Consider the following 22,635-nt stretch of genomic DNA (forward strand, 5'->3'; position numbering starts at 1 on the left):
GGAATGGCGCTGTAATTAGTGCATGTTTGAGCAATGTAAAGGCTTCTGCTGCTTCCGGTGTCCACTTAAACGCCTCCCTCTTCAATAAGGCTGTGAGAGGTGCTGCAATTGTGCCATATCCAGCGATAAATTTCCGATAGTAGCCCTCCAGCCCCAAAAACCCGAGTGGAGCTCGCGAAGTCTTTGGCTGCGGCCAGCTCTCCACTGCCGACACTGTCAGGATCCATAGTCACCCCGGTTACTGAGATGATGTGGCCTAGATACGCGACAGTGGTTACACCAAACAAGCATTTGGAGCGTTTCAGTGCTAACTGATGATCACGGAGGGTCTGCAGAACTGATTTGACATGCTGCAGGTGGGCTGTCCAGCTGTGACTGTATATGAGAATGTCATCAAAGAAAACCAGCACAAACTTGCGGATGAAGGGTTTCAAAATACCATTCATCAAACTTTGAAATGTGGAAGGTGCGTTAGTCAGCCCGAAGGGCATAACAAGGAACTCAAAATGGCCTTGATGTGTTCTGATTTTTTCCACATCCTGCGGATGCATGCGCACCTGGTGGCAGCCACTCCTTAAGTCTAACTTGGTGAAGAATGCAGCTCCGCGGAGTTCATCCAACAACTCATCCACCACAGGGATAGGAAACTTGTCTTTTACTGTTTTGTCATTGAGTTCACGGTAATCCACACAAAATCGTCAGGAGGAGCCATCTGTTTTTTTCACAATGAGGACTGGGGATGAGAAGGCTGAGGTCGACACACGGATAATACCTTGCTGTAGCATAGCGTCGCACTGTTTTTCAATTTCGTCTTTCAGCAGTTGCAGGTACCGATACGGCCGTACTGCTACTGGTGCCGTGTCTGGCAGCAATCTGATCCTGTGATCATGGCGATTGGCGACGCGAGGGAGGCAGGCCACGAGGTTCCATGAAGACATCTCCTCATAAGAGTGGAGTAATACATCTATGAGATTATCCCCAGAAGTCAACACTGCGCACTGTGGCTGTACTGCCAATTCCAGTCCATTGAATGGTGCGGCCTTGGTGCAAAAACGACATGGTGAGGGCTGCAAAATTCCAGAGAATCGGTCCTAGTGTGCTCAACCAGTGAACCCCAAGACAATGTCAAACCCATCAAGTGGTAGGGTATAACAAGAGATGGAAAATTCTGTATCACCGATGATCAGAGGAAGATTAGTGCATACACCAGCACTAGTGACACGATCTCCATTGGTCACCTTCACAGTCAGCCCAGGGCGAGGTTCAATCTTGAGTTGCAATCTGTTGACCACTGAATCATGGATGAAAGAATGTGTCGACCCCGTATCAACGAGGGCTATCAAGGGGACTCCTTTCAATCTGGCAGTAAGCTTCATGGTGTTGCCAATATTGGTACCAGTGAGGGCATGAAGAGAGATGCCGATGTCCTCCAGTGTCTCACCATCTTCTTCGTCCTCATTTACTTCCAGCAGGAAAATTCCTTTATTGGCGCACTTGTGGCCAGCACTATACTTTTCAGTGCAATTATAGCACTCGCCATTAGCCCGCTTGGCTGCCATTTCTTCACTGGACAGCCACCAAAACCGAGGGCGCTGTGTGCCAAGGGCCGGCTTAGTGTTGCTGCTACGAGGTACTGGGCGTCCTGTCAAGTTTTTGCCCAACACCACCTCTGTGCGTCATTCATAAGCTCTGGCTAAGTTGATTGCAGCCTGAAGATTGGTTGGACCTTGGAGTTCAACATTTGTTCTCAATGGTTCTCCCAAGCCAGCTGTAAAGAGATTTGTTTGCTGGCGCTGCGAGAGGTTGTCACAGCGACAAAGCAACAGGGAAAAGTGACGTGCATATTCATCCACCGTACCAGTGCGATAGAGATCCTTGAGGTTGGCGAGGCCGTTCATCTGCAGTGGTGGCCCAAACCGCAGATGCACCAACTCGGAGAAACTACTCCACGCGATAGTACCGTAGTCACGCTCGATGGTGTAATACCACTCAGCAGCCGCCCCGTCGAGGTAGACAGATGCCAGCCACACACGGTCCTCCCGTGGTGTCCTCATACCTCGGAAATAGGTGTCACACTTTGTCAGCCAAGTCAAGGGGGTCTGACTCGCCGCCGTATGCCGGAAAATTCGCCTTGGGCCTGCTGGTGTAGTCCTCCCTGTGGCTGTCCCGGTGGCTGAAGGCCTCGTCGCTGGCACCAGTCGCGGCGCCGCCGCCGCAGCTGCCACCAATGTTACCACCACGCGGCGGGATTGAAGAATCCTCGTCCGTGGGCGCTTTCTCCATATGAGCAAGTCGCCGGTCGTGGGACTCAAACCTCTTGTTGATAGTGGTGATTTGAGCCAGCATTTGGGTCTGTTGATCAAGAAGTTGGCGTAGGGAATCTGCGATGGCGCGTCCATCAGGATCAGTCCCAGAGCCGGACTCAGATGTCATGGCGCTGGTCATCTCTGATACCAAATGATGGGACCTTTTTGATCTTGCGGGGGATCTATGGGCAGCAAGCAACACAGCAGGAGAAGTGGCGCAAGAGCGCAGGAAATATTGGTGGGAAGAATGCGGAGGATCCCTGGCGGTGGCGCGCTTGCTGGGACGTCCAGCCAGCGCGACCAAGGTATCCCTTATACTGGGAGATTAATCTTTTCTTCAATAATCCCTAATACAAACTATCCCTGGTCTCTTATAGGATGAGTCCAGGTTGATAACTCAGGATCTAACAAACTCCTACTAAATCTTTAACTGATTTAAAACGAATCTTATTTAATTTCTAATCTGCTAAAAACATGCTAACTGACTAATTGACTTAACTGCACCTGGCACCATCATCTTCAATTCGGCCTAGGCCTCCTCTGGTACACACGGCCCACAAATGTGTCCCTATCAGCCTCCTAACCCTATCTACAAGTTCTATCTCTAGACCAGCCACGACGTCCTGCGCCGTGCACAGCCTCCTCACCTCCACCAGCGACAACGCAGCCGCTGCCCCCTTCTCCCTCCCCTCGCTTGTAGCGCGGGGTACTGCAGCCCGGAACAGTACCAGAGGTACTGTAGCACCGCGAGTACTGTAGTGCCCCAGCCATCCATAACACAACCATTTGCAAACCATGAGCAAAAAGGCAATACAGAACAAAAAACTTACATGATACAATGATCGACCAAACCAACCAGCAAAGGTACTTGGATTGAGAAGCCTACAAAGATATTCAAATAGTTAAAACTTAAAAGGAATTAAAAGTTTAACAAAATAAAATTTATCTAGGAACTAGGATACTGGCAGATAAGAATAAAATCACAAAAGAGATACCGACCCTTAACAGCAACATGCAAGGGTATAGTTTACCTTCCAGCTTGGCAGTAAAGTAATATCTCTGGATTTTGCATCACTGTCTTTTCAGATAAATCCTTGTCCAGTACAGTAGTTAAAACAGGAATGCTTGTGTAGAAAACATTATAAGCCATCAAACTAACTGAGTTGAATAAGCTTGTTCCAGCAATGCCTGAAAGAAAAGAAAAACTGCATGCACAGAATATGAGCAATCAAGAAAACTAGCACACACTATACGTCCAACTACCATAATACAAGTACGGACGGTTTATGGCTTACAGTATCTGAATAAAGCAAATTAACAATGACTTGTAGAAAGAGTACTGCGACAGGAAGGCAGTGCGATTGTAGGAGTACCGCCCATGAACAAGAATCAACCTTTTCAGGAACCTGAATTCTGTAAAGTAAAAATACAAGTGTCAGAAAGGTTATATAAACTTGCACGGTATTAACTACTCCAGAGTTTAGTCAAACTATTATAGACCTAGACCAGAACAGAGAGGATATAAATTCACACAAATTCAGTCAACTATAATGAAAAAATGACCATATATGTCTCATTAACCGGCCTATAGAACTTACAACCACACAAAACATTTCTCACTTTTTCAGGGTACAAAAGTACTGATTGTTGAACTACAGGACTACAAGGCTGATCTTCCCAACACACAACAGTGTAAGATGATAAACTCGGATGGGGAGGGAAAGACCGTCCTTCCAATATTATATTAAGAAGAGACCGAAACATGGTCCCGGCCGAGAAAATCCCCGAACCCTAGCCCCCCATCACTAGCGGGCCGTTACTGCCCACTCTACCACCGCCCACTCTACAATGGCCCAGCTGGGAGGGTGGCGTGCAGCACGTAACCTGGGAGCAGGTGGGGCACAACGAGGGTTTTTCTTTAACCAAGCCAAAAATTTGACCACAAGGGGGATCGAACCCAGGACCTGGAGGTGCTACTCAGAAGCTTTAACCATTACGCTAGAAGCCCTTTCCCAACATTGTAAAATGATATTTCCCACAGAAATGGAAATATATTTGAGTTCACAGCTTAATTTACATGTGAAGGCCAAGAAAGCTGAACACATATTGACATCACTATTATATCAACAGTACCTTGAACATAGAAAATAACTGAACTTGTATCACAATGAGCCCAGGCATCATACTACCAAACAACTCAAATTATTCGTATCTACTTGTTTGGTGCCGAAAGAAGTCGGTCCAAGCACCAAAAAGATAATGTATAGTCATTACTCATTAGGCTCCCCTCTTGTTCTAGAAGGAATATATACCAACTTGATTGGCTGATATTTTTACTTTCTCTTTTCTTGGTTGAGTGGAGACAATTTGGTTACCAATTAGTACAGTCCACACATTTTACAATCTACAGGTCGAAGTTTCAATCCTTGAAAACCTAGTAGAAAGTCCACATGAAGAACCCAACCAACCCATGGTCAGCAAGAGTCATCAAACTGCAGTTGTCTGCCAAAAGGCCAAGATGTCACTGTTGGGCTATGCAACAGCAATTGCTTTGAGTACACTTTGGCATTCCCAGATTCTTATTGACTTCAACACACAAATGATTAACTTATAACTGACTTGAAGATGTCCATGCATACAAAAGTAACTAAACAGAGTTTATATACCAGAACCAGAAAAAGTAAACAAGATGATTTGCAACAAAAACGTGAGAAAAAATAACAGTAATACTATGACAACTATCTAGTATACAGAAGACATGATAACCCACAGGTCTTATAAGTAAAGGATGTAGCGCTATAAGGATTGTGGTAGCAGACAAAAAAGATAAGATGTTAAGTACTCACTGCCAATGCTATAGTCAGCAGCCCTTGCAGCTTGAAGACCTTCCCTACCACTAATTCCTACACCAATGTCAGCCTGTTGTATCATCCTTACATCATTCCCACCATCACCGATTGCCAAAGTTCGATAGTCACATGACTTCAGAAGCTTCACTAGCTATGGAAACAGGATGTTAGGGCAAGTACCTTCCAAGGAGAAACAGAGTAATAATTCCAAATTATCTTATTTTAGCTTTACTCTAAGTCAACTTTCAATAACTTTGACTAGGTGTTCATAAAAATAAATTAACACCTACAATATTAAATGTACTATTTATCACGACATAGTTCATGGTAGAAAATAATTTGTTTTAGATGCTAGTGTTTCTTATTGTAATCATTCTAAGTAGGGGTGGAAACGAGCCAAGCTGAGGTCGGCTCACCCATCTGACGAGCTTGAAAAAGCGGCGCGGCTCAGCTCGCTTCTGGCTCGCGGAGCCAACGAGCCTAGCCATAAACGTGAATTTGCTCTCTAAATTATAATATAAATCCTTAAAATATTTTAAATAACATATTTTAAATTAGTAAATAGATATATTACTAATATAATATAGAAAATAGATTAATTTTGTATAGTAATCTCAAATAACATAAATTAATTGTCTACTCAGTACTAATATTATATGCTAATTAGGATTTTATGTAACAAATTGTTGTTGGGTCGAGCCACGAGCCAGCTCGCAAGCTGCAGCGAGCCGAGCTAGCTCGCTCTTTTCACGAGCCACAAAAACAGGCTCAGCTCAGGCTCGTTCTGAGCGTCGAGCCGAGCCGAGCTGCTGCGAGCCTGAGCCAGCTCGTTGAGCTCGAGCTTTTTTCCTAGCCCTAATTCTAAGGGTTATGGGCCTTGACCCACCCATGTACTCCTTTTCTAATATATATATACACACAGCCCACCCTGATTAGGGTTAGGGTTTTAAAACCTTCCAACATGGTATCCAGCCAGAAAATTCCCTGGCCATGGATGTAGCTCCTCCCTCCCAACCTTCTCTTCCCTCCCCCCTTTCCCGTCACTGAGCGACGATCATCGCTCCCGCAGTCGCCCCACGGCTCCTCTGGGCGACGCAACCCCTCCCACCAGCGCCTCATTCATCGCCCCTGCGCAGGGCCCGCCCCACCCGCCGCCATGGCTGCCTGGCCTGCCCCACAGGCCATCCTCCCTCCTCCAAGCACGACGCGGGCGCGCCTGCTCCCGCCGTCATCATGGGCACGGCTGCCACGACACTGACAGCCAGCGTCCTCCCCCCTACAGGCACGGCTGCCACGACCCTGGTAGCCGGCGTCCTCCCCTGCAAGTCTGGCTACCACGACCTTGGCAGCCGACATACTCCCCCCTGCAGGCGCAGCCGCCAACGCCCTTCCCTGCTGGTGCGATCGCTGAACCCGCCTCTGCTCCCATCGGCCTCGCCAAGCTGCATGCCCTGACCACAAGGTTCAACGCTACTGCTCCCATACTCCCGACAACCTACTTCGCCCCTCCGCCTGTTGTCCCCCATCCAACGTTGTTGTGGCCCAGTCCACCCTCGTCGTGACACTCCATATGGCTAAGGCAGTTGTGGCAGCTGCTCAAGAGTGTGAATGCCTCACTGGTGTCGATACCCTTACCAGGCAGCTTGCCAAGGCTGAGCGTCACCTGCTCGGCAACTAGGCATCAAGCCCCTCACGGGGCCTCCTGTGGTCGCCCCTCCTTCCGAGTACGAAGGTGTCATCATCGCCAATCTCCACGCTAGGAGGTGGGCGTTGGTTCCCGTCATCCTCGACACAACTTCCTCCACCTACGCCTACTGGCGTGACCTTGTATTTACCCTCCAGTGCTACAACCTGGACGACCACGTTCTCACTGACACCGCTCCCTCAGTATCCTTTCTTGGACTATCGGTAGTGTGTTCCTCTCGTGGATCCTCAGAACAGTCAGTTTTGAGCTGCAGGACGTTCCCTTTTGTGGCGGCACTGCCTGTCAGTGCTAGGGTTGCCATCGAGGAGCAGTTCCTCGGAAACCGTGAAGCACACGCTCTACCTCGATGCTGCCTTTCAGACTTTCGTCTAGGGGCGCCTCTCTGCAGGGACGAATTTAGGGGTGTTTATCGGGGTCAGCCGATCCCGATAAAATTTATAAATCCTTTAGTAAATCACCGTTAAAGTTCATGGAAATCTATATCATATAGCAAAGCTGCTTTTGATGACCCCGACAATATTTTTGGCTAGATTCGTCTCTGCCTCTCTGTAACCTAGTACAACCGCCAAATGAAGGGCATGGCAGCCTCCCTCGGTGACATCGAGAAGCCTGTCTTTGATTGCACACTCGTCCTCAATCTCCTTCGCGGCCTCAACGAGCGTTACGATCACCTCCACAGTTGGATCACTCATTCAAGTTCCCACCCTTCCACAAGATCCACAATGACCTTATCTTCAAGGAGCTCACCAAGGGGCTACCACCTAGCTCCGACGTCGCTACCTCTCTCTACAGCTCCACCCCCGAAGGCCAGGCATCGCGACCGTACGTTCTACTCCCACCCCAGGGCGCTCTTTGTCAGGCTTGCCTACCCCTCCCATCTCCAACCCATCGCATCCTCCCCACCCGTCTAGAACCAGGGGACCGATCTGGTGGTGACAGTCGTTGTCGGCGGACGGGCGACTGTGGTGGTGAGGATGGCCAGGGGGCAGATCATGGCTCTCCATATACAACCCATGGGACCGGTTGCATCTCCATGTGGCCTAGCCCATCCTGGAGTGGACCTTTCTAGCGTCTCCCACCGTCGCAGTCGGCTCACCTGGTGCTACCCGATCTAGGGTATCCCTTCAGCCAACTTCCGTCTACGCCACCAACGCCTTAGCCACCGCTTCCGCCACACCACCCCGCTCCGCTCTATCTGGAACCCATGGACTGGTGGGTGGGATGAACAAAATCTTGCTAGCTCCTTTAGCACGATGACCCCGACCTCTCCCGTATGTCACCGACTAGTTGGCTAATTCCCGTGCCTCCTATCGCACTGCTCCGAACGTTGGTATACTCTTTTCTTCCCATCCACCTCTCCCATCCACTCCTTTATCTCTACTATATTAAAGCACCAATTTCCATGGTTCCACGGTTTCCACCGTCGTCGTGCTCCCCCCGCATTATAATAGTAAAAATACTAAAATTATGCACAAATAGAGATTCGAACCATAGTTGTTGGCTCGATAGCAACATACGTGCCCTTTGCTAGTCTAACATTGTGGGCAACAAGAACATTTGCCCGGTCACCTCTATCGGTGATTCGGTTCTCCCCGGATCCTTCATCTTCACAATGTTCTTGTCGCCCCACATCATTCAAAATCTTCTTTCCGTTCGCCAATTTACCACCGATAATTTATGTTATATTGAGTTTGATCCTTTTGGCTTGACTGTGAAGGATCTCGCTACTCGGAGTCTTCTCGCCCAATGTGATAGCTCGGACCCTTGTACATCCTACAGCTGCCTGCGTCCACCTCCCCACATCCTACTTCTGCTCCATCATTGTCTTCGTCCTCGTCACAGTCGTACACCCTGACTACTTCCACTACATCTAGTACTTGGCATCATCGTCTCGACCAACCCAGCCCTGTTGTGTTGTCCAAGTTCTATAGTAGTTTAGTCATTTCTTATCTAGGGGCACCCTTGAGCATCTTTACCACGCCTGTCAGTTAAGTCATCATATTCGACTTCCTTTCTCTAGCTCCTCCTCTCAGGTTGTGCACAATTTTGATATCATACATTACAACTTGTGGACCTCTCTTGTTACCAGTGTTTCAGGATAAAAATATTATCTTGTGATTCTTGATGATTGCTCTCATTATTCATGGACTTTTCTCTTGAGTTTTAAGTCTGACACTTTTGTGACTCCTCCACTTTTTCACTTGGGTTTCCACTCAGTTTGGTTTACCATTAAGGTCGCCCAGTGTGACAATAGTCGTGAGTTTGAAACTCCTCTTGGTCCTTTTCCTCCCATGGAGTCCAGCCTAGATGTCCTATCCCTACACTTCCTCTCGAAATGGCAAGGTTGAGCGCATGATTCGCACCACTAATAATGTCATGTGTTCTCTACTATTTCAGGCATGAGTTCCTCCTCGCTACCGGGCTGAGAGCCTCCACTCTGCCACCTACCACCTTAATCGTCTTCCTACTACGACGACTCGAGTGTAAGTAGAGGGACTCTAACTCTCATCAAGAGGATGACACTATGAGTTGGGGCAATTTTTCTGTTTATTTCCTCAAACACTACACAACTACACAATGCCATACCCATCTAAGGGTTGGAGACCCATATTTATAGCCCTAGAGGCTGCACTATCACACCTTCTCACACACACTACACAACAGGATTGTCCTCTAGATGCTAAAGAGACTACAGAGGACAATCAAAAGCGACGGTTGTCCTCTAGATGCTAAAGCGACTACAGAGGACAGTCAAAAAGCGACTGCTGTCCTCTAGATGCTAAAGAGACTACAGAGGACAGTCAAGCTGTCCTCTAGATGCTAAAGGACTACAGAGGACAGTCAAAAGCGACTGTTGTCCTCTAGATGCTCAAGACTTATTCCATCATTCTCCCCCTAAGTCTTGGGCGTCGTCTTGTGAGAAAGTTGGGTCATCCCGGACCTGGAGCAAAGCTCAACAAACTTGATCTTCCCAAGGGGCTTGGTGAGCAGGTCTGCAAGCTGATCCTTGGTGTTGATGTAACGCGCCTTGATGCTCCCTTCTGCCAAGCAGTCTCGGATGAAGTGGTATCTCAGCCGGATGTGCTTGCTCCGTTCATGGAACACGGGGTTCTTGGCCAATGCCAGAGCGGAATGGCTGTCCACCCTGAGTTCCACCGCTCCAGTGTCTCTCCCGAAGAGATCACCGAGCAGTCGAGCCAGCCAGAGCGCCTGAGTCGAAGCAGTGGACGCCGCTATGTACTCGGCCTCGCAGCTGGACATGGCCACCACCTGCTGCTTGACCGACTGCCAGCTAATGAGGCACTTGCGGAGGAAGAAGAGGATCCCGCTTGTGCTCTTGCTGGTGTCGATGTCACCGGCGTGGTCGCTGTCGCTGTACCCGACAAGGTGTGCCTCCCCAGGGCACCTCGGGTAGTAGAGACCGTGGTCGAGAGTCCCCGCAACATAGCGGATGATCCTCTTCACAGCCTGCTCATGCTCCGTCGTCGGTCGCTGCAAGAACCGACTAACGTAGCCGACGGAGTATGCCAAGTCTGGCCGTGTGTGGACGAGGTAGCGAAGGCTCCCCACAAGACGTCGGTACTGTGTAGCATCCACCTCCTCCGTCGTGCTGTCGCGACTCAGCTTCAGCCTCTCCTCCATCGGAGTGAGAGCTGGGTTGCAGTCGGTGAGCCCAGCCAGCTCAACAATGCGCTTGGCGTAGGCGGTCTGGCGAAGTGTGATCCCGGAGTCGCCCTGGTGCACCTCAATCCCCAGGTAGAAGGAGAGATGCCCCAGGTCACTCATTTGGAAGGTGGCCTTCATCTCTTCCTTGAACGCTGCCACCTCTGCATCCTTGGCGCCGGTGATCACCAAGTCGTCGACGTAGATACCCACCAGCAGGGCACTTCCTCCATTGCCCCGCCGATAGATGGCCGCCTCGTGCGGGTTTGGCGTGAAACTCATTCCTTTGAGCGTGGAATCCAGCTTGGCATTCCACGCCCTCGGTGCCTGTCGCAGGCCATAGAGAGCCTTGCGCAGGCGCAACACCTTGCCTTCCTTGCCAGGGATCGCAAAACCTGGCGGCTGGTGTACGTAGACCTCCTCCTTTAAGTCGCCGTTAAGAAACGCCGACTTGACATCCATGTGATGAACATGCCAGCCCTCCAAGGCTGCCAGCGCGAGGAGGAGTCGCACGGATTCCATCCGTGCTACAGGGGCGAAGGCATCGTCGAAGTCGATCCCCTCCTGCTGCAAGAAACCGCGTGCCACCAAGCGAGCCTTATGCTTGACGATGGCGCCGGCTTCATCCCTCTTCAGTTTGAACACCCATTTAAGGGTGATCGCGCGATGACCATGAGGGAGATCAGCGAGCTCCCAGGTGCGGTTCGTCTCAACCGCGTCCATATCCGACTGCATCACGGCACGCCAAGCCGCGTGTTTCTCGGCCTCCGCGAAAGACCGAGGCTCATCATCGTCGCATGCAAGATGCAACTCTCCTGCCATAATGCGAGATACAGGGCTTGGCACCGACGGGTCGATGAGAAGGCCCTCCACCCTTCGATACCGCAACGGCTCGCCGTCGTAGCACACGTCGACGCGCTCCTCGTCGCGGGACAGAGGGGTCACGAGCTCCACTGGGTCGTGCTCGACACGAGCTGGTGTCGGAGAGGACGTTCCCGGAGAGGGTACCGTCGGTGCTGGAGTACGTGGTGGCGAAGAGCTCGTTGTAGCCGGAGTCGTGGCTGGAGTGCGTGGTGGTGAAGAGCTCGTTGTAGCAGGAGCTGGAGAGTGTGGCGCTGGAGTCGGTGGAGACTTGGGGGCTGGAGTAGACCTGCTCGGAGAAGAGTTGTCTACTCCCCCAGCTCCCTCAAAGTGGACGTACTCGATGGTGAAGTCGTACGTCGGAGTCGTGCCGTCGTCCACCGCCTTGTCCCACGCCCATCCTCGCCCTTCGTCGAACACTACGTCGCGCGCCGTGCGCACACGCTGTGTTCTTGGGTCAAGGATGCGGTAGACCTTCGAGCCCTCCGCGTAGCCAATGAACACCCCCGGGGTGCTCCTATCGTCGAGCTTGCTGATGTGGCCAAGCTCCTTGGTGAACGCGAGGCAGCCGAAGACCCGTAGGTGAGAGACCGCCGACTTGCGCCCATGCCAAGCCTCGTACGGTGTCATCCCGTTGAGAGCCTTGGTGGGCGAGCGGTTGAGGATGTAAACCGCTGTCACCACCGCCTCTCCCCAGAAGACAGCTGGCATTCCTCTCTGCTTGAGGAGAGCCCGAGCCATCCCCACAACCGTCTGGTTGCGCCGCTCGACGACGCCGTTCTGCTGCGAGCTGTACGACGCGGAGTAGTGGCGCTGAACGCCCTCATCCGCGCAGTACGACGCGAACTCAGCCGCCGTGAATTCGCCGCCGTTGTCGGTGCGCAGCACGCGCAGCTTGCGGCCGCACTCCGCCTCTGCAGCGACCTGCACACGCCTGATGGCGTTCGCAGCCTCTCCCTTGCTGCCAAGGATCATCACCCACATGTAGCGGGAGAGATCGTCGACGAGCAGCAAGAAGTAGCGTCGTCCTCCTGGTGTGGCTGGTGTCACCGGGCCACACAAGTCCCCATGCACGAGCTCGAGCCTCTCCTTGGCTCGGAAGCTCGACTGCTGGGGAAAGGGGAGCCGTCTCTGCTTTGTCAACACGCAGACATCGCAGAATTGCTCCACATGGTCAAGGCACGGCAGGCCTCGTACCATCTCCTTGGCACTGAGCCGCTTCAGGGCCTCGAAGTTAAGGTGCCCGAAGCGCTCGTGCCACTGCCATGCCCGGTCATCTTGACGAGCAGCAAGGCAGCAAGGTTGTGCCACCTTCACATTGAGGATGTATAGCCGATTTGGACTCCTGTGTACCTTGGCAAGAAGGCGACGAGAGGGATCCCAGATCCTCATGACTCCATGCTCGACCTCCACGCGCGAACCGTTCTCATCCAGCTGTCCCAAGCTGATGATAGAGTTCCTCAACGCGGGGATGTAGTAGACTCCGGTGAGCAGCCTGTGCTCACCAGACGCGGCGGTGAAGACGACTGAGCCGGCGCCCTTGATCTCTACGACGGAGGCGTCCCCAAACTTGACGGAGCCTCGGACGCTAGAGTCAAGCTCGGTGAAGAACTCCCGTCGGCCGGTCATGTGATGAGTGGCGCCGGTGTCGAGGCACCATCCTTCGATCATGTCCTTGTTGGAGCCGTCGCCAAGGAAAGCGCGTGCTTTCGACTCATCAAGGTGGAGGAGTGCCGCTGCGGCCGGTGCCGCTGGAGATGGCTCGATGCTTGCATGTGCCAGGAGCAGGGCCTCCTCCTCCGCCTCCGCCTGTGCGACGTTGGCCTGGCCACGTCGTGGCTGCCGACAATCCCTGGCCCAGTGGCCAAGCTTGCCGCAGTTGTGGCAGCCGTCGTCTCGTGTCGGCTTCTTGTTGCCGACGGCGCCGCCTTGGGCACCTCCACGTGCACCACCCTCAGCATGTCCTCGCGCCCCGGCCTGGGCGCCTCCACGCGCCTTGCGCGGCTTGCCGCGTTTGCGGCCTCGTGTCGAGGAGGACTCCCCCTTCTTCTTGTCACCCTGGCAGGCCTCCCACTGCTCCCAGTTCCGCCGCCGCCAACCGTGCTGCCCTCGCCGCTGTCGTTGCAGCCGCTGTTGCTGCTCGCTCGCGTGTTTGTGCCGCGGCGACCTCGGCCTCCTGCTGGCGCCGCGCACTCGAAGTGGCCGAGCGTAGGGACATGGTGGGCTAGTGAGGGGTCGCTGCGTGTGGAAGAGGCTGTCTCAGACGAAAGGCTGCTCGTCTGAGCAGGGGAGGAAGGAACAGTTGGAGCTCTTGTTGCCGACTGAGTGTGGGGAGAGGCGCGGGAAGGAGATGAGCACGAGATGTTTAGGCTGCAGGATAGTTTGGCTCCGATACCAATTGTAAGTATAGGGACTCTAACTCTCATCAAGAGGATGACACTATGAGTTGGGGCAATTTTTCTGTTTATTTCCTCAAACACTACACAACTACACAATGCCATACCCATCTAAGGGTTGGAGACCCATATTTATAGCCCTAGAGGTTGCACTATCACACCTTCTCACACACACTACACAACAGGATTGTCCTCTAGATGCTAAAGAGACTACAGAGAACAGTCAAAAGCGACTGTTGTCCTCTAGATGCTAAAGCGACTACAGAGGACAGTCAAAAAGCGACTGTTGTCCTCTAGATGCTAAAGAGACTACAGAGGACAGTCAAGCTGTCCTCTAGATGCTAAAGGACTACAGAGGACAGTCAAAAGCGACTGTTGTCCTCTAGATGCTCAAGACTTATTCCATCATCGAGCGCCCACACCCCTTTTTGTTCTCTTCGGCATCCTATGACCATCTTTGTGTTTTTGTGTGTGCATGCTACCTCAACCTTTCTACCACGGTTGCCCATAAGGTTGCTCCTCGCTCTGTTTGTTGTATCTTCCTCAAGTACTCCTCTGATCACAAAGGGTACTGGTGTATTGCCCTCACAACTCATCATCTCTTGATCTTCTATTACATCATCTTCGACGAGACGATTTTCTCATTCTCGAATACCTCCCTGCCCCCACTGCCTCCCTTCCTGAGTTGGATTTTCTCCATGATCCTAACTTTGTGGCGCCCTCTGATCAACCACCATTTGTTTTTCCATATGCAGGTTCCCCCACACTGTTTCATCCGCTGGCCCCAGTGCCCCTCGTGGCTCCTGCGCTCCCGAACTCCCTCTGGGCTGGCCCGCCGCCTCGTGTGCCACCCCATTAACACATGTTGCCCCATGTGGCCCCTCCTTCGACAATGCTTAAGTGAAGACGATAGCAGGCTTCACAACGGGACTAAGCGTCTCATCGTAGTCAATGCCAGGATGGTAAGTAAACCTCCGAAGAACCCTGTTGGTCTTATAATGATCTAGAGAGCCATCCGCCTTTCACTTATGTGTCCAGGACCTCCTTGCAAATCACACCTGGGATTTGGTGCATTGTCCCATACACGACGATGTGGTGATTAGCAAGTGGGTCTAGACACACAAGTGAAAGGCCCATGGCTCTCGGGATCGGTACAAGGCCAACTAGGTTCTCTAGAGGTTTACTTAGTGTCCTGGTGTTAACTAGGATGAGGCGTTCAATCCGTCGTGAAGCCTGCTACCGTCCTCACTTTGGCACTCTCACGTTCTTGGCCAGTCAATCAGGTGGATGTCAAGAATGACTTTCTTCATGGGACTCACTGAGACCGTCTACTGTAGCCAGCCTACTGCTTTGTTGATCTTGTTCACCCCGATATGGTTTGCAAGCTCAAGAAGTTCCTCTATGGTCTGAATCAAGCCCCTAAAGCTTGGTACAACCGCTTCGCCATGCGTCTGCTCTCTCTTGGTTTTGTTGAGGCCAAGTCGGACACATCTCTATTCTTCGTTCGGCTTGGCAGTGAAACCGTTTACCTGCTCCTCTATGTTGATGATTTATCGTGCTCACTGCCTCTTCGGCTTGCTTGCACCGGATCATCACCGCTCTTCAACATGAGTTCGCCATGAAGGATGTGGGCCCCCTTCACTTTCTAGGGATTGTTGTCGAGCGTCGCTCCAAGGGCCTCTTCCTCCAACAGCGGCAGTACATCCTCGAGTGGGCTGGCATGCAAGCCCTTTGTGACGCTGGTGGACAGGCAAGCAAGCTCTTTGGTGATAGCACTCATGTCAGTGACCCGACCACTTATCGCAGCCTCACTAGTGCTCTTCAGTATCTCACCTCCTTCAGGCCCAACATCGCATCAATCAACAAGCCTGCCTCTATATGCATGATCCCCATAAGCCGCACTTCGGTGCAGACAAGCGGATCCTTTGGTATCTTTAGGGTACTGTCGACTATGGCCTTTGGTATCTTTAGGGTACTGCCTCTATATGCATGATCCATGAGTTAATTGTCTACAACGACGCCAACTGGACCGGGTGCCCGGACACCCATCGGTCTACCTCCGTCTATATGATATTTCTTAGGACCAACCTCATCTCTTTGTCCCCCAAACGTCATTATGTGGTCTCCCTCTCTAGTGCTTAGGCTGAGTACCGGGGTGTTGCTAATGGGGTGGCTAAGACGAGCTGGATATGCCAACTTCTCCAAGAGCTTCATAGTCCCCTCACCAGGAATACCATGGTTTACTGCGACAACGTCAGCATCGTCTACTTCTCTGCCAACCCCGTCCAACATCAACGGATGAAGCATGTCAAGATCGATCTTCACTTTGTTCGTGAGCGTGTTGTTGTCGGGGATGTCCGCGTCCATCACGTCCCAACGAGCTCCATTTTGTCGACATCTTCACCAAGGGTCTTCCCTCCTCGCTCTTCTCGGAGTTTCGGTCCAGTCTCAACATCTGTCGTGGCTAGAGTTTCGACTACGAGAAGGGAATGTTAGATGCTTGTGTTTCTTATTGTAATCAGTCTAAAGGGTTATGGGCCTTGGCCTAGCCCATGTACTCCCTTTCTAATATATACACACAACCACCCTGATTAGGGTTAGGGTTTCCAAACCTTCCAACAATATGACGTTGTAGATGTTGGTGTATTTTCTATAAGGGTCAAAATTAGAAAAGTTCGATTTAGGACAAAGCCAAAGTTAACTACAATTTGCAACTGAGTACAGAAAATTAGAATATAACATAGATCCAAATAGACCTCTGATGGATATCATGTAAGCTTTTGCTAGATCCTTATACATGTGTTTTGATTAGAAAAGCCAATTTACTATGTTTTTTCTTATGCCAACTCTTTATGTAGCCTGTTTGTATACAAGTGTTTGATTAAAGTGTCAACTCCAATTTACCCCCATAAACTAGTGGGCGAATTTGAAAGGCACCTAAACTCCAATACTAGACAACATAAACATCTTAACTTCCAAAACAAAAAACCTCCCCCCATATACACATGACACATTCAATACAAGATGACATAGCTAAATGTTCAATACAATATGACATGGCTAAAAAAACAAAGACATGTGGGACCCACATGACACAACACATCAGCCAAAACCACCATCTAAACCACTATGAACTATTTTATGGGCAATTTGTCCAGCTCTGAAAGATAAGGGGTGTATGTTGTCTGGTATTCGAATTTGAGGGTGTTTTTTAAAAAATTAGTGACAAGTTCAAGGGAGCAAATCGGACTTTACTCTTGATTAAAAAACATATTTCTATTTGCACTTTATTATTCAAAATAATGAATTGTACTATATTCATACAAATGACTAGTGTCGATGAATATTTTTTATTCAAGGAAAAAAGGAGGCAATGGTAAAGAATTACCTGTGCTTTTTGTGAAGGTGTAACACGGCAGCATAATGCAGTTTTTGAAAGAACTGCTAGTTCAGTAAAAGCTTCAGTATAGCGTGATAGAATAATCTCTAGTGCCCAGCCATCCACTACAAAAGCCAGCTCCTGTTTCAAGCAAATTCAAAATTATGGTGCAAGTCAAGATACTTTCTTTAGGGTGATAATATCATTGTAAAGGCATAGATTTGAAGTCATCCTAATTTTACAAATATTTACATGGGCCAATGGACTAATTGTTCACTGAATCGTTACAACAACAAAGCTTTTTAGTCCCAAGCAAGCTGGGGTATTTGAAACCCAACTGAAACCACAAATCAAGGTTTAGATACATGGATAACTATTTTCAATGTACTTCTATTCAAGAGTAAATCTTTGGGTACATTCCATCCTTTCAAGTCTCCTTTCATTGTCTCTTCGCATGTTAACTTTGGCCTTCCTCTGCCTCTCTTCTCATTGATTTCGCATCTTAGGATCCCACTATGCACTGGTACATCTGGAGGTCTTCCCTGGACATGTACAAACCATCTCAACCTGTGTTGGACAAGTTTTTCCTCAATTGGTGCTACCCTTAGCCTATCACGTATATCATTGTTTTGAACTCGATCCTTTCTTGTATAGCCACAAATCCAACGCAACATACGCATTTTCACAAGAATTATCTGCTAAACATGTTGCCTTTTTGTAGGCCAACATTCTGCACCATACAACATAGAGGGTCTAATCGTCATATAGAACACCAGATACTTGACGTCATTTCACCCACCCTGGTTTGGTTTTATGGCTAAGATCTTCAATACCTATGTCTCTCTGTAGCATTGATCCTAAAGCCTAAAAGGTATCCTTCCTGGTCACTATTTGACCATCCAAACTAACATCTCCTTCCTCATAAGTAGTAGTAGCGAAGTCGCATCTCATATATCCGGTTTTAGTTCTATTTCTATCCACCCTGGTTTAATTTTTTACATTAGTCTCCTGCCACAACTCTAGTTTCATATTTACTCCTGCTCGACTTGTTAGAGAGTAGGAGAAAACAATAGATTGATTGATAGGCAAAAGACGTCAAGGCACCTAGGGTCGGCGCCCCCTGCCAGAGATGGCAACCAAAACTACTATGGAAAACCTCAATCACACGCAGGTGATAGATCCTGGTCTACTAAGGGAAGGAGAGATACACAATCAGCCTAGTATGAAAACATGGATTCTCATTCTAACACACACCCCCTCGCAGATGAAACCTCTAGCCATGACAGATGTTGAGGCTGGACTTGAACTCCAAAAATACCAACGAGGGAAGAACCTTTGTGAAGATATCAGCGAAATGGGAAGTCGTCGGGACGTGAAGAACACGGACATCACCAATGGCAACTCGCTCACGCACAAAGTGGAGATCTATCTCAACATGCTTTGTGCGTTGGTGTTGAACAGGATTGGTGGAGAGATAAACTGCACTGATGTTATCACAATAAACCAAAGTACTCTTGGTCAGAGGGCTATTGAGTTCATGCAACAGTTGGCGCAGCCAGCAAGCGTCAACAACTCCATTTTCCATTGCATGGTATTCAGCTCCTGCACTGGACCAAGAAACTACATTCTGGCGCTTGGAGGACCAGGAAACGAGATTGCCACCAATGAAGACCCCATAAGAAAAGTGGAACGTCGTGTGTCATGACAACCAGCCCAATCAGCATCAGTATAGACGGTGTGGTGACTACATGAAGAACGCCGAAATAGTAAGCCGTCCTCAGTGGTGCTTTGGAGGTATCGGAGAATGCGTTTGATAGCTATAAGGTACGGCTCTCGCGGATCATGCATGTGGAGACATATCTGCTGAACTGCGTAAGCTATGTCAGGACGAGTAAAGGTGCGGTATTGGAGAGCGCCAGCCAAACTGCGAAAGTGAGTGGCATCCTGAACAGGAGGTCCAGCATCAGCTATCAATTTTGCCTAAAGATCAACTAAAGTGGAAACTGTCTTGCATTTTTGTAGACCAGCCTGCTCAATGATGTCAAGGAGGTAAGTCCACTGTCAGTATAGACGGTGTGGTGACTACAAGAAGAACGCCGAAGTAGTAAGCCGTCCTCAGCGGTGCTTTGAAGGTATCAGAGAATGTGTTTGATAGCTGTAAGGTACGACTCTCGCGGATCATGCATGTGGAGACATATTTGGTGAACTGCGTAAGCTATGTCAGGATGAGTGAAGGTGAGGTATTGGAGAGCGCCAACCAAACTGCAAAAGTGAGTGGCATCCTGAACAGGAGGTCCAGCATCAGCTGTCAATTTTGCCTAAAGATCAACTAAAGTGGAAACTGGTTTGCAGTTTTGTAGACCAGCCCGCTCAATGATGTCAAGGAGGTAAGTCCACTGATGCAAGAATAGCCCACTTTCCCCTGTGCTCCACTGTAATGCAAATAAAGTGATGCAAGGGGCCAAGGTCCTTCATAGGAAACTCGGTCTGAAGAGATGAAATAATCTGCTGCAGAAACTCAAGACTGGAGGCAGTGAGAAAAACATCAACATACAGAAGAAGGTAGGTTGTGGTTGTACCCTGATGATAAATAAACAGTGAAGTGTCTAACTTAGCTAAGTAAGTCCAAGGGATTGCATGTATGTGGCAAAACAAGTATACCATACAGAGACTTGTTGAGGTGAGTAGGCGACAAACCCAATCCGAATGAGTGGAGTCAACAAAACCTGCTGGTTGGCTGCAATATACAGTCTCAGATAATGTACCGTGCATGAAGGCATTGTTCACGTCCAACTGATGAATGGGCCAGTCCCGGGAGAGGGCGAGAGACAAAACAGTACGAACTGTAGCTGGTTTGACAACAGGCTAAATGTCTCATCATAGTCAATGCCTGGTCGCTGGGTGAATCCACGACATACCCAGCTAGCCTTGTATCGCCCAAGAGATCCATCTGCGTTGAACTTGTGTTTGAAGTCCCACTTGCCAGTAATGATGTTGACACCGGGAGGCCGCGGTACCAAATCCCAAGTATGGTTGGACATGAGTGTCGAGTACTCATCCTCCATAGCACGACGCCAATGTGGATCAGGAAGACCCTGGTGGAATGAGGACGGCTTGGGGGAGTTGTGCGTAGCCAGTGGAGAGCAAGCATTCGAAAGTCGTCCTTGGCCAACGTGGTCGTTCGATGGGGGTTGACCGCGGGAGTCACAAGAGCAGCCCTCGGAGGAAGAGACGGATGGACTGGAGGAGCCGCTAGGGTTGCCTATCGATTTCGCCGCTGATAAGTCAGAATCGGTGGCTGATGTAGAGGTACAGCCTGCTGAGGAACAGAGGTTGCTGGTGATGTCGTGGCCGCGCATGGCGCAGGGATCAGCGAAGGTGTAGGGGATGTCGTGGCCGCGCATGACACGGAGGTCGACGAAGAAGCAGCACATGTAGCAGAGGAACTAGGGGCTGCTGAAGGTGCAGCAGACTGAGAAGAAACCTCTGGTTAGGGCAGGGATGTTGTGCTAGAGGTAGGAGCCGTTGAGGAAAGGGCACCGGGCAAGGACAACGGTGCTGCACTAGATGCAGGGACTAGTGCGGCGACCGGAGCCTGATGAGACGCCGAGAACGATGAGGTACCTACAGCTGGGAGTGGGGTGCCAATAAGCAGAACCACCACATCATCATCAGAAGACAAAAAATCTAAACCATTAATGGCATGGGACGAGGCAGAGAAAGAGAAGTATGTCTCATCAAAGATCACATGGCGAGAAATGATGATACGATTGATGGATGGGTCAAGGCAGTGATAGGCTTCGTGATCACTGGAGTAACCTAAGAAGGTGCAACGAATAGAACGAGGAGCCAGTTTATGTGGAGCAGTAGCAGACATGTTGGGATAACAAGCACAACCAAAAACACGGAGGTGCTCACAAGATGGTTCTGTACCCAAGAGGGCGACATATGGACTGGGAGCGCTGATGGTTTTGGTTAGGAAACGATTAAGAAGGTATGGGGCAGTGTGAAGACCCTCCACCCAGTACTGAGCAGGAAGGGAAGCCTGAAAAAGGAGAGAGGATGATGTTATTGATAGAACGAATGATGCGTTCAGCTTTGTCGTTTTGAGGAGAGGTGTAGGGACAGGACATGCGAAGAATGGTGCCTCGAGTGAGGAGGAACGAGCGCATGGTGAAGTTATCGAATTCCCACCCATTATCACATTGAACGGCTTTCACGGTGCTGCCAAACTGGGTAGAAATGTAGGGAAAAAAGGAAATGATAGTGGTTACAGTGTTAGATTTCAAACGAAACAGAAACACCCATAGATAATGGGTGAAATCATCAATAAGAACTAAGTAATATTTATAACCAGAGACACTGGTTACAAGCGATGTACACAAATCAATGTATTATTTCAAACGGTTCTGCAGTCCTATTCTAATCGATAAGTCATATGTGTTTCCATCACTTGTTCGAGCACTAGCTACAACATTGTTGTACATATCCTAAACGAGTCCAGTGTACTTCGTTGAAACTTTATGTTTGTCCAAAACCCACCACATAACATTCATTACTATTTTGTCATAAGCCTTCTCCAAGATAATGAAAATCATATGTAGTCCTTCTGCTCCATATACTGCTCTATCACTTGTCTTGTTAAAAAATGACTTCCATGAATGACCTTTTAAACATGAAACCAAATCGGTTCATAGAGATCATCACTATTCCTCTCAAACGATGCCCAATAACTCTCTCCATAGCTTCATAGTATGGCTCATCAACTAAATTCCTCGTTAATTAGTACAACTTTGAATATCTCCCTTGTTCTTGTAGATCGGTACCAAATGCTCCTCATATGGCCTACCCTGCGCTACACTCACAACTAGCTTTGTGGTCTTCTTTGTTAACTTGTACTTCTCTATGTTGTCCACACTCCTGTCATGGTACACTCCTTAATAGCCCCATTTGGATTTCCTCGTTCCACCACCAAGTAATGTGTCAGACAGTGTGTGTTCTATGTGTAGTTGGGTTGGCACCACTGTTGGACCGCCGACCCATTATGGTTAGGATTCTGAGTCTATATGCAATACAACAAGCCCTTCACATTCTTACATGGTATCAGAGCTAGCTAGGTTTTGGCCTTCCAAGCCACAGCCGCCAGCCCCGAGTTCCTTCCCCTACAACTTCCAAGTTGTCGTCCCCGGGAGGCACATCCTTTCCTCCCGGGGGCGGCCACCCATCCAAGCCGCCCTTCTTCTGCTCCACACCTGGATGCCACCTCTCCTCACCCACCGGCAGCGGCCTCCTTCCCCGCGCGGGCGCACGTGCACAGCCGCATCGACCGTGCACAACCGCATGGACCGCGCCCAGCAGCGTCTCCTTCGCCCCTTCCCCAGTCGTTTCCCAGACCGGCGCCTCCCAAGCCGCCGCCGACGAATCCGCAACCCCTTGCGTCTGCGTCGCCAGATCCGCCGTGCAGGGGTCGGCGCGG

General features: G+C 49.9%; 1 protein-coding gene across 1 annotated transcript in view; it reads right to left on the reverse strand.

The window, feature by feature from the left end:
* The window catches only part of LOC103633369 (phospholipid-transporting ATPase 2), a 46,591-nt gene that overhangs the window by 3,434 nt on the left and 20,522 nt on the right, over positions 1-22,635 (reverse strand). Inside the window, exons 18-22 of the mRNA XM_008655071.2 lie at positions 17,169-17,300; positions 5,153-5,306; positions 3,602-3,719; positions 3,338-3,511; positions 3,137-3,188 (exon numbers count right to left, since the gene is read on the reverse strand). Coding sequence (XP_008653293.1) covers positions 3,137-3,188; positions 3,338-3,511; positions 3,602-3,719; positions 5,153-5,306; positions 17,169-17,300 — 630 coding nt within the window. The remainder of the gene's footprint in view (positions 1-3,136; positions 3,189-3,337; positions 3,512-3,601; positions 3,720-5,152; positions 5,307-17,168; positions 17,301-22,635) is intronic.

Source organism: Zea mays, chromosome 7 (assembly GCF_902167145.1).
Source record: "Zea mays cultivar B73 chromosome 7, Zm-B73-REFERENCE-NAM-5.0, whole genome shotgun sequence".
In the NCBI taxonomy this organism is placed as follows: Eukaryota; Viridiplantae; Streptophyta; class Magnoliopsida; order Poales; family Poaceae; genus Zea; species Zea mays.